General features: G+C 44.3%; 1 protein-coding gene across 1 annotated transcript in view; it reads right to left on the bottom strand.

The window, feature by feature from the left end:
- Positions 1-10,135, bottom strand: part of LOC129707548 (protein SOGA1-like) — a 68,485-nt gene extending 58,350 nt beyond the window's left edge. Inside the window, 1 exon segment of the mRNA XM_055652680.1 lies at positions 8,340-10,135. Within this exon segment, the coding sequence (XP_055508655.1) occupies positions 8,340-9,014 (675 nt within the window). The 5' untranslated portion in view covers positions 9,015-10,135.
- Between the last annotated feature and the right edge of the window lie 2,723 nt (positions 10,136-12,858).

Raw genomic sequence — 12,858 nt, forward strand, 5'->3', positions numbered from 1 at the left:
GGACTGGATGTGAACAGACGTCATAGCTTCCTGTGATTTTCCCAGCTGTACTCAGCAAGTCAAAATGTTTTCTATTTTACAATAACAAAGCAGATATTATTAGAAAATAAATTATATCCAAACCACTCACTCGTTAACTGAAAATAAATTAAATCACAATCTGACCATGGCTACAACACTTGTGCTCGTGAAATTTACTGGTTTTGAAATAAATTCTCGAGAGCAACAAAGCATTAAGCAACAAATTCTTCCCAGGGAGAGCAATTCAGTTTGTGCAAACAGGCCCAAGTTTAAATAGAAAATCCTTGAGGAATTCAGCGAGACAGGCAGCATCTGTGGTCAGACTGCATTTTGGGTTAGGAGCCTTCTTCTGATGGGAGAAAGCTGGAGAAAGGGAGCTGAGGGAGGGACAAAGCCTGGCATATGAGAGGTGGATATGCAGGTGATGTGAGGGTGATTGGCAAATAAGAGGAGTAAATGACAAAGGCAAGAGGTGAAAAGGTGACAAAAGGGTGTCAAATAAGGAAAGAAGAGGTGTGAAATGCCTAGCCCATGGGAGAGTTGTGAGCAGAAGGGGAGGAGAAAGAGCGAGGGGATAAAAGGGAAAAATGGGTGGGAGAGGAGGGGAAAGAGTGGGTGTGTTCATGGTGGGATATTACTTGAAATTCATAGTTCAGAGTGTAGGTTTCCTTGATGCTTGGCAAGACCAGCTGCATATACATTAGGGCTTTGCGTTTGAGCAGGCAGAATTTAAATGATCACAGGCAGAATGATCAAAGGACTGAACACACCACTTCCTGTGAACACAAGGTGGAATTTCAATGTCAAGTGTGGGGTTAATGGATGAGGGCTGTCCTACACCAGGCTGTACGTTGGCAAGGGGAGATTCCATGGGAATAGTGGTATAGTTAGGACCAATTCTTCAGTTTTAAGGAGATTAAGACAATGTCGTTTTTTTATAAACTGTGTGCATGGCAGAAGTTACATTTACGAGAGAAAATTAAAATGTTCAGTCTGAAGAAGGGTCTCGACCAAAAATGTTGCCCATTCCTTCTCTCCATAGATGCTGCCTCACCTGCTGAGTTTACCCAGCATTTTTGTCTACCTTCGATTTTTCCAGCATCTGCAGTTCATTCTTAAACAAAATTAAAATTGCGGGTTATTTTACAAACATGCGTAAAAATATTGAACTATGTTAAAAAAAATAATGCACCAATGTGAATCAAATTTTCAAAGCTCATGATTGCACAGCTTTTGAACTCTCTCAGGATACAGGCAATGCTGCAAACGGCATTCATTACTCATCAGTGTTGCTCATAGGTGGCAGGGTGTGTTCTGTTGGGCCGCTTCATACATGAAGCAATATTTTCCACTGCTGAAGGGAGAATAAATAATACAGGCCAGAAATATTGAAATTTCATTTTCAGGATCCCTTATTTTGTCTCGAATGCCTGACAACCAGTCTTACTGCTATGTCAGCTGTGACCCAGCTGGTAGCACTCTAGGCTGCGTCACAAGGGGTGTAGATTCAATCCCATCCCAGAAATGTGAGTGCATTATGTGTGGGGTAAGATTCCAGTGTAGGAATGAGCCCAGGGCACTACTTTACTTTAAATAGCACAGGTTATTCCTGGTGTCCAGGAAAATATTTATGCAACTGGAATCACTAAAACAGCTTATCTGGTCATTATCACCTTGCTCCTTAAGGAAGCTGGCAGTGCTCAGTTTGCAGTCACGTTTCCTACTTCACACTTGTGACCAAAGATCCTACAGGATCTTTGCTTGTGACCACACTTCGATAGTTCTTTAATTGGCAGTTAAAGGACTTTGGGATGGCCAGCGATCATGAAAGGCTCTGCATAAATAAGAGTTTTTATGTTTTACTCAAGTGTCAGATTAACCAAAGTCGGTATTGAGATTCACAGTAAATGTAGAGAAGCAAGAACCTATAAGAAATATGAACAACTCCGCATGGGGTGCCTGAACATTTTAAGTTAGTTTGTCAGGACACTAGGCTCATGTAACGTTGGGGAAGGAGATAGGGTTGAAGGACTGGACATTTTCTTATAATAATAATAATAATAATAATCTTATTTATATAGCACATTTTTAGTCAACTTGCATTGACCCCAAAGTGCTTCACATAATTACATTACATTTACACACAGGCAAAGGTGGGTGAAGTGTCTTGCCCCAAGGACACAACGACAGTATGCACTCCAAGCGGGATTCGAACTGGCTACCTTCCGGTCGCCAGCCGAACACTTAGCCCATTGTGCCATTGTCGTTCTTATTAGACCCAATATCCTCTACTCCCGGGCTCCAGACCTATAGTGGGATGGATTGTCTGAAGGGATATCTGCAATTTGAAGTGTGCATGTGCATGGCCCCGTAACCACCAGCGAGCCTGCCAGCTCTCGACCAAGTTCAACAGGCACTTATTGCTGCTGGTTGGTTATCAGCATCTGGGGAGGAAGCATCAGAGCCACCCTTCAAACTAAACAACATAGCCAAGTAATGCCCACAAGCTTTACTACTGGAGGAATTACAATCGAAAAGCAGAATTATCCCTGCAGCTTTCTTTACATCCCATCAATATTCACCTCAGCACTAGTTCAGCAATCCTTCCATGACCCCACCACCCATCTGCCAATTCAGCCCTTGAACTTTGTCCCCTCAGAATCACACCCCTTCCCCAAAAACCTTTTGCCATTTTGCAATTCCTAACCCATCCAGCGACAAAACATTCTGAAGAAGGGTTTCGGCCTGAAACGTTGCCTATTTCCTTCGCTCCATAGATGCTGCCGCACCCGCTGAGTTTCTCCAGCACTTTTGTCTACCTTCGATTTTCCAGCATCTGCAGTTCTTTCTGAAACATAGATACTTTTTCAAATGTGATTGGATATTACCACTCAGTCTTGGAGGCTGCTAACACTGGGCATTTTTCTCCTCCAGTTTCTACAATATGATACGATAGAATGTTATTTATGTCAGGAGGGAAATTGGTCTGTCAACAATCATAAAAACACAAGAGGATACATGAAACATGAAATTAAAATGACAAGTGGAAAGTCCAGGATTGGGATTTGCAAAGATTGGGGGAAGGGGAAGGGCACGGCAGAAGAGGAAGGAGTTGTACAGTTGAGGAGGAGTTGTCCAATTCTTCCCAAAGAATTAAATTTGTAGCTCCAGTTTAACACCTTTTCAATTTTAAAATTTTGACGTGAGCTACAAGAACGAACAAATTACTTTCATAAAAATCGTTACGTCATTTTATCTGACTATATACACATGTTGTCACTAATGTTGCAGTGTGTCTTTCTAATCAAACATCTGGAATTTTCTGCAGACGTCACTCTCTTTGCTTGATCATGCTGCTGCTTTCTATTAAGTTATTAAATTAAATTGAGGGCTATACGCTAAAACATACATTGAAAGGAACGCTTTTTAAAAAAAAACCTGAATTTTATATTTTTAATGATAAAATTAATCAATTTTTGAAAAGTACTATTTTATCATTCCACACTGTACATTCAGATTATTCAAATTGACACACAAACAGTAAGAATCTTGAATAATTAATTTAAAAAATAATAATAATGTGAGACAACTTCTCACACACCGTCTAATATGTTTTCCGGCATGAAGCAGATAGTCATAGGAGGATCATTCATATCATGAAAGGAAATGAAACGTAGTTTTTTAAAATCAGCATACTATTTTAAGAATATTAGCTCTGCAACGTTGTTGTTTGCAGCAAGTCATATGATATGGTTATGGGGTAAGAGAACTGTTATACAAAGTGCTATTCAGTTTGGATTCTTTTAGTTGTTAAATGAACACAAGACAGACTGACAGAAGCTAATTGGTTTTGTGTTAAAGAGATGTTTTAGATTGGGATGCACTTTTAGGCTACTTAGCCTAGTCTGATGGGAGCATAAGATATTAGAAAAATATATACAAGTCCACATGGACATAAGTGGGTGAGACTTTTATAATTTAAACATTACTTTTGAAAATCCATTTCTCTATTTTTCTTGTGTAAGAAGGAACTGTAAATGCTGGTTTAAACTGAAGAAAGACACAAAAAGTTGGAGTAACTCAGTTGGTCAGGCAGCATCTCCAGAGAAAAGGAATAGGTGATGTTTTGGGGCATGACCCTTCCCCAGACCCTTCTCGACCAGAAATGTCAACTATTCCTTTTTTCCAGATGCTGCCTGACCTGTTTCTGACCTGAGTTACTGCAGCATTTTGTGTCTATATTTTTCTTATTTTGTGCAAAAAATGCAATGATTTGCTTTATTAAAATATATAGCAGTTACACCATTGAACATATTCACCTCAGGTTAAAGGCCGAATCAAATCCAGGACTGGCCCACGAGTGTTGCACCGACCATTGTCCAGCCACCCATTGCTGCCATCCACTCACACTGCGATTTGCATGTATTATATAAACCCTCCTGCCATATCACACACTCATGCATGTGACCGCCAATTCTACTCTTGATGCCATGATGACACCTCAGGCATCTGCTGACCTGTGGCTATGAGGAGCGGTAATTCACTGGCTCAAAGCCAAGATGGGGGCTCAAAGTGGTCCAAAATTATTAACATTTGAACCCTAAAGCCAAGGGAGAACAGTCCTAACAACTACCCTTTGTCACAGCAACCAATGTCATATGTCCCATTGCCTTTCATTTTTTTCTAAACACCAGGCATTTCTTCATTGCATAGATACTGGTATGTATTTTTAAATCTCACACCTGGTCCATTATTACAATTTAAGTTTGCCCATCTGTACTCTGTGCCTCCACAGTTGCAACTTTTGCAATATGACACTTGCATTAGCTGTAGTAACCAGTGATACACATTTGCTGGCTCTGCGCCATAAAGACTTCCTGGGCACAGCCTGGCTTCCCAATTCGGGCTCGATCATTCACTTAGGCTTGAAGCTGCCTATGGTTAGCTCAGGTTTTAATATTAAACGCGTGACAAACTCTAATATACTAGATAATTGCAGCTTTAAAACAGCATTTTTGGATAGTATTTGTGACAAAGTATCTTGTAGGATTGAGCTGCTCATTTTAAAGATACTTTCCACTGTGAAATAAAATTAGAAACACTGCAGAATCCTACTGCTGGCATCTCAAATTTCAAGACTGAAAGTTGTGACAGAACACCACCCTGACCCAGGTTAGTTTCTTTCACTTGTGTTACAACCGTTCCCCTCTCCCTCAATTCCTCTTCTCATCTTTAATCCCAACAGGCTCCACATTTGATGATCATTTTCAAACATTTCTGCATGATGCTACCACAGTGCACCTTATTGTGATACCATGTTTTATTCATCCAGGAGAGTTGTTCTCATCAGTGACACACTGCACGATCAATATCAGTATCTCCTGCTCATCCCTGGGCACTTTCCTGTGCCAGTGTAGTTTACGCAAAATTTTATTTTTTACCTCTTCCTTTCTACCCAGTACTCCAAATATTTGCTCTAGGCAAAAAAGTATTTAACGCGCTTAGTCAGAGTCATACAGTACGGAAACAAGCCCTTCGCCCAACTTGCCCATGCCGACCAAGATACCCTATCTATCTAAGATAGTCCTATTTGCTACATCTGCCTTATATCCCTTTAAACCTTCCTATCCATGTACCTGCCACAAGTCTTAAGAAGGGTCTCAACGGAGACGAGGAAACACTTTTTCTCACAGAAAGTTGTGAGTCTGTGGAATTCTCTGCACCCAAAACGTCACCTATTCCTTTTCTCCAGACATGCTGCCTGTCCCGCTGAGTTACTCCAGCATCTTGGGTATAAACCAGCATTTGAATTTCCTTGCTGCACTCTGTATTTCTACAACACTTTGAGGCCGGTTCTCTGGATGCTTTCAAGAGAGAGCTAGATAGGGCTCTTAAAGATAGCAGAGTCAGGGGATATGGGGAAAAAACAGGAACAGGGTACTGATTGGGGATGATCAGCCATGATCACATTGAATGGCAGTGCTGGCTCGAAGGGCCGAATGGCCTATTCCTGCACCTATTGTCTATTGTCAACCTGAAATTCACCCATTCCTTCTCTCCAGAGATGCTGCCTGTCACGCTAATTTACTCTGGCATTTTGTGTTCATCTTCGGTTTAAACCAGCATCTGCAATTCTTTCTTACACAAGTCTTTTAAATGCTGTAATAGTACCTGCTTCTACTACCTCCTCTGGCAGCTCAATCCATATACCCACCACCCTCTGTGAAAAAGTTGCCCTCAGGCTTGTATTAAATCTTGTCCCTTTCACCTTAAACATATGTCCTTTTGGTTTTGATTCCCCTCCCCTGGGTAAAAGACTGTGCATTCACCCCATCTATTCCCCTCATGATTGTACAGACGTCCATAAGAAGGTAACCCACAAGAATGTAATTGTTACAAGTATGTAACCCACGACAAATTATCTGGTAATTGGAAAAACATCCCAAAGCATATTTGGGTGTTGTTGAAACTATGGGTAAATATTTCAACAGACTGAACGTATATGACTAAAGTTTAGCATTTTACATACTTTGACAGAATACCAATAGAAATACATTTCACCTGTCCGCCCACATCCCACCACCACCCCCCATTCCTCCGTCAGTACAATTATTTTTGCAAAGGTATCAAGAACAATGACTCATTCATAATTTCAACAAACGGCAGCGCTGTGCATCAAGATTGGCACGGGTAACACGTGTAGACTTAACCTAGTTTCTATAAATATTGGAATCGAGCCATGATTGTGCAAAGACTCAAAAAGAATAAAAATTCAGTCTCACTATCTTCAGAAATCAAGAAATTAGCGTTTCCTTGAACCTTCTGAAAATTTGGGAAAACCATTCCCAGTTGGCTTCCACCAACAGAGGAAGTTCCAGAACAAGAATCATGTCTGGAACAATAACAAGGGTGCACAGTAGTACTGTGGTGCTGAAACAGTCCCTCATTCTGATAACAGCAAGATGTATTCATCATTCATTTGGACCTGGGCAGTTGCTAGGATGTGGAAACAACAAGATCAAACCCAAAAGGGATCTCAGCTGTTAGCCAGGTCATACTTCAGCACTGTGATGCACTTGCAAGCAGCATGAAACCTATCCAGTGTATTAAATTTCCAAGGTAGACACAAAATGCTGGAGTAACTCAGCGGGACAGGCAGAATCTCTGGAGAGAAGGAATGGGTGACGTTTCGGGTTGAGACCCTTCTTCAGACTGATGTCAGAGTAGTGGGTGGGACAGAGATAGAATGTAGTCGGAGACAGTAAGACTGAACTGATCATCCATCACTCTCAATCCACAGCAGCCTTTATTACCGGACACAAAAGACCATTACCCCCTCCCCAACCGACCGTCATCCCTAAACCCAAGGTTGGGGAAAAGGGGTGGTTTTGGGGATCAAAGATCCATCAACGTCAACCAATCATCTCCCCCAACCACAACCCATCACCCCCTGCCCCGACCATCACCTCACCGACAGCTGAGTATCATTCCCAAACCTAATCAACCATCTCTTCCCCCAACCTCAACCATCAGCTCCAAGCCAACAAACCAGCACCTTCATCTCCAGAGCATCAACCCCCAACCATCTCACTCCACTCTCAACCAGCCATCACCTTCACCCGACCAACCATGACACTCAGCACCAACTCCAACCATCTCACGCCACCATCACCCCAACCTTAACCATCAGCTCCAACCCAACACCTTCACCGCCAGAGCATCAACCCCATCTCACCCCACCCTAACCATCCATCACCCCCATTGCCAACCAACCATCACCTCCCCAATAGAAACTCCAACCATCTCACTCCACCCTCAATCACCCATACCACATCCAACCATGACACTCATCTACAACTGAGCATCAGCCCCAACTCAACCACCATAACCATCAGCTCCAACTCATCGGACCACCACCTTCACCTCCAAAGCATCAACCCCAACCATCACCCTCACCCCAACCAACCTTGACACTCATCTACAACTGAGCATCAGCCCCAACTCCAACCATCTCACCCCCTCCCCAACCACCTATCACCCCCATTCCCAACTATCCATCACCTCTACCCCTCAAACAGAACATCAGCCCCAATTCCAACCACCATAACCATCAGCTCCAACTCATCAGACCACCACCTTCACCTCCAAAGCATCAACCCCAACCAACCTTGACACTCATCACCAATTGAGCATCAGCCCCAAACCCAACCACCATCACCACAACTTCAACCATCAGCTCCAACCCCATGAGCTTCACCTCCAGATCACCAACCCCAACCATCCATCACCACCGGCCCGGCCCGGCCCCACCCACACACCTTCAGGTAGTCGTTATCAGAGCGCAGCTCCTCCATCTCCTTGACCATCTCCTCCTCCTCCTCATGGCCACCGCCGCCGTCGGGCAGCTGCTCTTCGCTGAAGTCGGAGAATCCGAGCGAGTTGCTGAGGTGGAGGCGGCTGTCGGACTGGCCGCTGCCCGGGGAGCCGGAGCCGGGTCCGGGGAGGGTGAGGGCGAGGGCCGGGGCCTCGCTGTCGCTGGTGTGGGCCGACAGGTCGGAGCTGCTGTCGGTGGCTCCAGCTGCCCAGCGCCGGCCGGGGCCCGGGTTGAGGCCGTGGATGTGGGCCTGGGCCCGCGGGCTCTTCCAACGGGCAACCGCTTTCTTCTTCTTCCCGCCCGCGGCGCTCGCGGCTGCTGCCGGCGCCTTCTTACCCCTGAGCTCAGCCCGCGCTCCCTCCGCCCCGGGCCCGGCACTGGCCGCCTTGCCGCTCGCGCCCGGCCGTGTATCCTTGAGCCCCGGGCTGTGTCCGTGTCCGTGTCCGTGTCTGGACAGGCGGCATTGCCCCTTCACCCGGCCCACTGACCAACCCCGCACCCCAGCCTTGGGTCTGGCCGGCGACGGCTCACGATGCACCTTCTTCTTCTCGCCCGGCATCTTCTTCTGCTGCTGCTGTTGCTGCTGATTGCTGTCTGCAGTCCCGTTCACCGCCTCCATCCCTCACCCACCCACCCAGCCCCCGGCCGATGCGATTCACTTAATGCAACGAACCAACACCGATGGGATCCTTGTCTCGTCTCATCTCATCCCATCCCCGCGTCCTGGCCGGCTTAAAGCAAATGCAAAGCTCGGTCCAGTTGCAGATGCAAGGCTCGGTGCAAAGACACAGATGCAAACCCCCGGGGTCCAAATTCAGATGTAACGCTCGGATCCAAATTCAGATGCAAAGGTCGGGTCCAAAGACACAAATGCAGAACTCGGTCCAATTGCAAATGCAAACCTCGGTCCAAAGACACAAATTCAAAGCTCGGTGCAAAGACAAATGCAAGCCCCGGTCCAAAGGCAAAAACCTCAGTCCAAATGACAAATCTCAATCCACAAGCAGTCGGTCCCCTTTGGCTCAGATGTCCAACAACAGTTTCCTTTGTGTCCTTTTATTTTTATTGGAGTGCTGGTGCGATCTATCTATTTCTTGCGATCTCTCTGTTTTCACTGAAACACGCTGGCTGTCTAATGCACCACTCCGCTCCTGGGAAATAACATAATACTCCGCCCAAGCTGCTGATCCAGTGACGCAGTGATCCTGAGCCACCGAGAGTTAACTTGCTCCCCCCCTCTCCCTTGCATCAGACGTCCTTGCCTGGAACTGCTCCCGAGAAGGCGAGCTAGCTGCAAGTCCAAAACCCACACACATCCACTGACAGTCACTGCATTTTACTACACCATTCCTCCTTATCCTCATCGATTCCATTCGGACCAGGCTGTTACATAAGCGAGAAACAGTACACATTGAGAAAAACAAATGACGCAAAATGGAAATTTAAACATTAAGTGGGTGCAAAGCCAAGGACGGTTTGGAAGTGGGAGGATCTGAATCTCTGTACATTGGTCCATTGTTTTGTTTTAAATTCGTCTGCTGTGTGAATTCCCAACATTTTCTGCCCTTTGTTTGTCTCTGAGATTTTTTAATCAGTTAAACAGACATCTCTAATATGCAATAATATGTGATGTTAGAACAAACCACCACCTTACTTACTCCAGAATTGTATGCATTTTTTTAAATGACAGAGACGAAACGAATCTAGACTTTAGTTTTAATCCCGGCCATTTTTCGTGCGACTCAGTAATTTACGAAATCGGATGCAACCAGTAGACCACGTATCAATGATGCAGGTAGAAAAAAAACAACACGAAGTGCTGGGGGAACTCAGCGGGTCAGGCAGCATCTGTGGAGGAAATGGACAAACGACGTTTCAGATCGGGACCCTCAACGTTGCCTGTCGACTTCACAATATTTCCCTCCACAGATGCTACCTGACCCACTGAAATTCCTCCAGCACTTTGTGTTTTGATAAAGATTTTGTTGCCTAACATCTAGTCTCTTGTGGTTCAACGTTCCCGGTGACTCGGTCAAAGTAACGCGTTGAAACACGAAAACCTGGAGTAACTCACTCAGCATCTCTGAAGAAAGGGAATAGGTGAAATTTCGGGTCGAGACCTTTCAAAGTCCCAGAGATGCTGCCTGGCCCGCTGAGTTACTCCAGCTATTTGTGTCTTTATCTTCGGTGTAAGCCAGCATCTGCAGTTCCTTCCTACACGTGTTGAAACACGATCTGTGTCGAGGTATATGGATGGACATTGGAGATGAGAGAAAAATACAGGAAATGCTGGATATACCCAACGAGTCATGGAGCATGTACTGAGCGTGAAAATAAATGTACCGTATCACGTCAACGATCCTTGGTCTGAACTGTTCGTCTATTGTAACAAAGAATGATTCAGTCGTGCCATAAGATTGTGCAAGCTTCCTATACAGCATGGTCCTATTCCAGACTCAAGCATGTAAGCACAGGTATTGCCACCATTTCAATCCTAACAATGCATCCGCAGATTCTACCAGTGGTGGTTTTTATGCTGTAGGTGATGTGAACACGTTACTTAGAGGAGGGTATAACAGACACTGTGCCAATTCTGATCACCAATTAGCTTCCAAACTGTCAGGAATTCAATGGAAAAATGTATGGTTGTCACATAGGATGTGGAATTCTGATTGGGTCTTTGATGATGGAACAAATAACAGTAAGAAAGAGATATTGATTCTCACATATCTTCATCGTCACGATATTTTCACATCTTTATCAGCTAAACAGAGCTGCCCCCCACTGGATTTGTTCATTTATCATCTTTCCCTTTCTGTGGAAGAGTATAACGAGTCATACCGCATGAAAACAGGCCCTTCGGCCCAACTCATCCATGCCGACAGGGACGCCCCATCCAAGCTAATCCCATCTGCCCAAATTTGGCCGACATCTCTCTAAACTTTTCCTATCTATGTACCCATCTGAACGACTTTTAAATATTGTGTTGTACCTGCCTTAACTCCTTCCTCTGACAGCCCATTCCATAAACCCTCCACCCTCTGTGTGAAAAGTTGCCTCTCAATTTCCTATTAAATCTTTTCCGTCGCACCTTAAACCCATGTCCTCTGGTTCTTGATTCCCATACTCTGGTAAAAGACTCTGTTAAACAGCCTTCCCCTCAGTGATTGTGTGCACCTCTACAAGAATATATCTCAGCCTCCTGCACTCCAGGAATCTTGAAAGCTTAAATCCTCCTTCAAGTGAGAACTCTTGATCATCAATGTATGCTAAACATATGTTGCAGTATATCCATGGATTACAGCATCTTCGAATTTAATAACTGCCCTTTCATATCATAGTTAAATTATACTTATGCATTATACTTCTATTCAGCAACATTCCAGCCAATTAATCTGATGTTTAGATATTATACCCTTCCCCGGATTATATAAAATTGAACATTTCTCCACGGTAATCTGCATCATTTGTCCTCCAAGAAATGCTGATAAGATCCATCATGCAAGTTGATGTACCAGACATGAATCATTTGTTTGTAATCAATAATTTATGTAGCCTCCAGACCAATTAGTTAGTGCCATCTTAAATATGAAGTGTTCATGAGCTGAGTGTCATTCCAATCGTCATCATTCTTTTGTTCTACAGATCAAACAGAGGAAGGCAAAACAACTTTGATGCCAAGACATGTTACTGCTTGGATTGTTCAATGCATTGCCGATTGGAGAGGCTTCTGGGTGCTACAATGTATTAATACCAGGCGATATGTGTTGCTTTTTATTTCTATATATTAGACAATAGACAATAGGTGCAGGAGTAGGCCATTCAGCCCTTCGAGCCAGCACCTCCATTCAATGTGATCATGGCTTTTTCTTCTTAAGCCCTTTGCTCTTCTAGGGAGCATAGGCCATTGACAAATGTCATCCACCTCACTCGGTTGTTGGCAGTTCTTTCTCCCCAGTTGAGCCCACTAATCATCCACAATCAGTACCCCGTTCCTGCCTTCTCTGCATATCCCCTGACTCCGCTATCTTTAAGAGCTTTATCTAACTTTCTCTTGAAAGCCTCCAGAGAATTGGCCTCCACTGCCTTCTGAGGCAGTAGTTTGTTCTCATCAAATATCACCTCAAGAAAGTTACCGTTGTACTGAATAACCACTGGTACTTTCTATTCTATGCAAGATTCCAACATATCTGCAGTTCCTTGTGTCTGCATTAAAAATACTTCGGTACTTTGGAGCAAAAAGTCAGGATATATCAAACAATTTAGCTTGAACGACAATGAGGTTGTGCCTCATGTTCCAATCTCTCTAATCTTGTTAAGCATCCTGAGAAGCCTCCTCCCTGGATCATATTTACACTATGTCTTCCTCAGCCACCACCATTGCACGATAGCCAGGAATTTACAGTCGGCAGCAAGGTACTTCTTGCTAACCCACAGAGATAGATGTTCCCTCAAAGATCAAG

Source organism: Leucoraja erinacea, chromosome 21 (assembly GCF_028641065.1).
Source record: "Leucoraja erinacea ecotype New England chromosome 21, Leri_hhj_1, whole genome shotgun sequence".
Classification (NCBI taxonomy): domain Eukaryota; kingdom Metazoa; phylum Chordata; class Chondrichthyes; order Rajiformes; family Rajidae; genus Leucoraja; species Leucoraja erinaceus.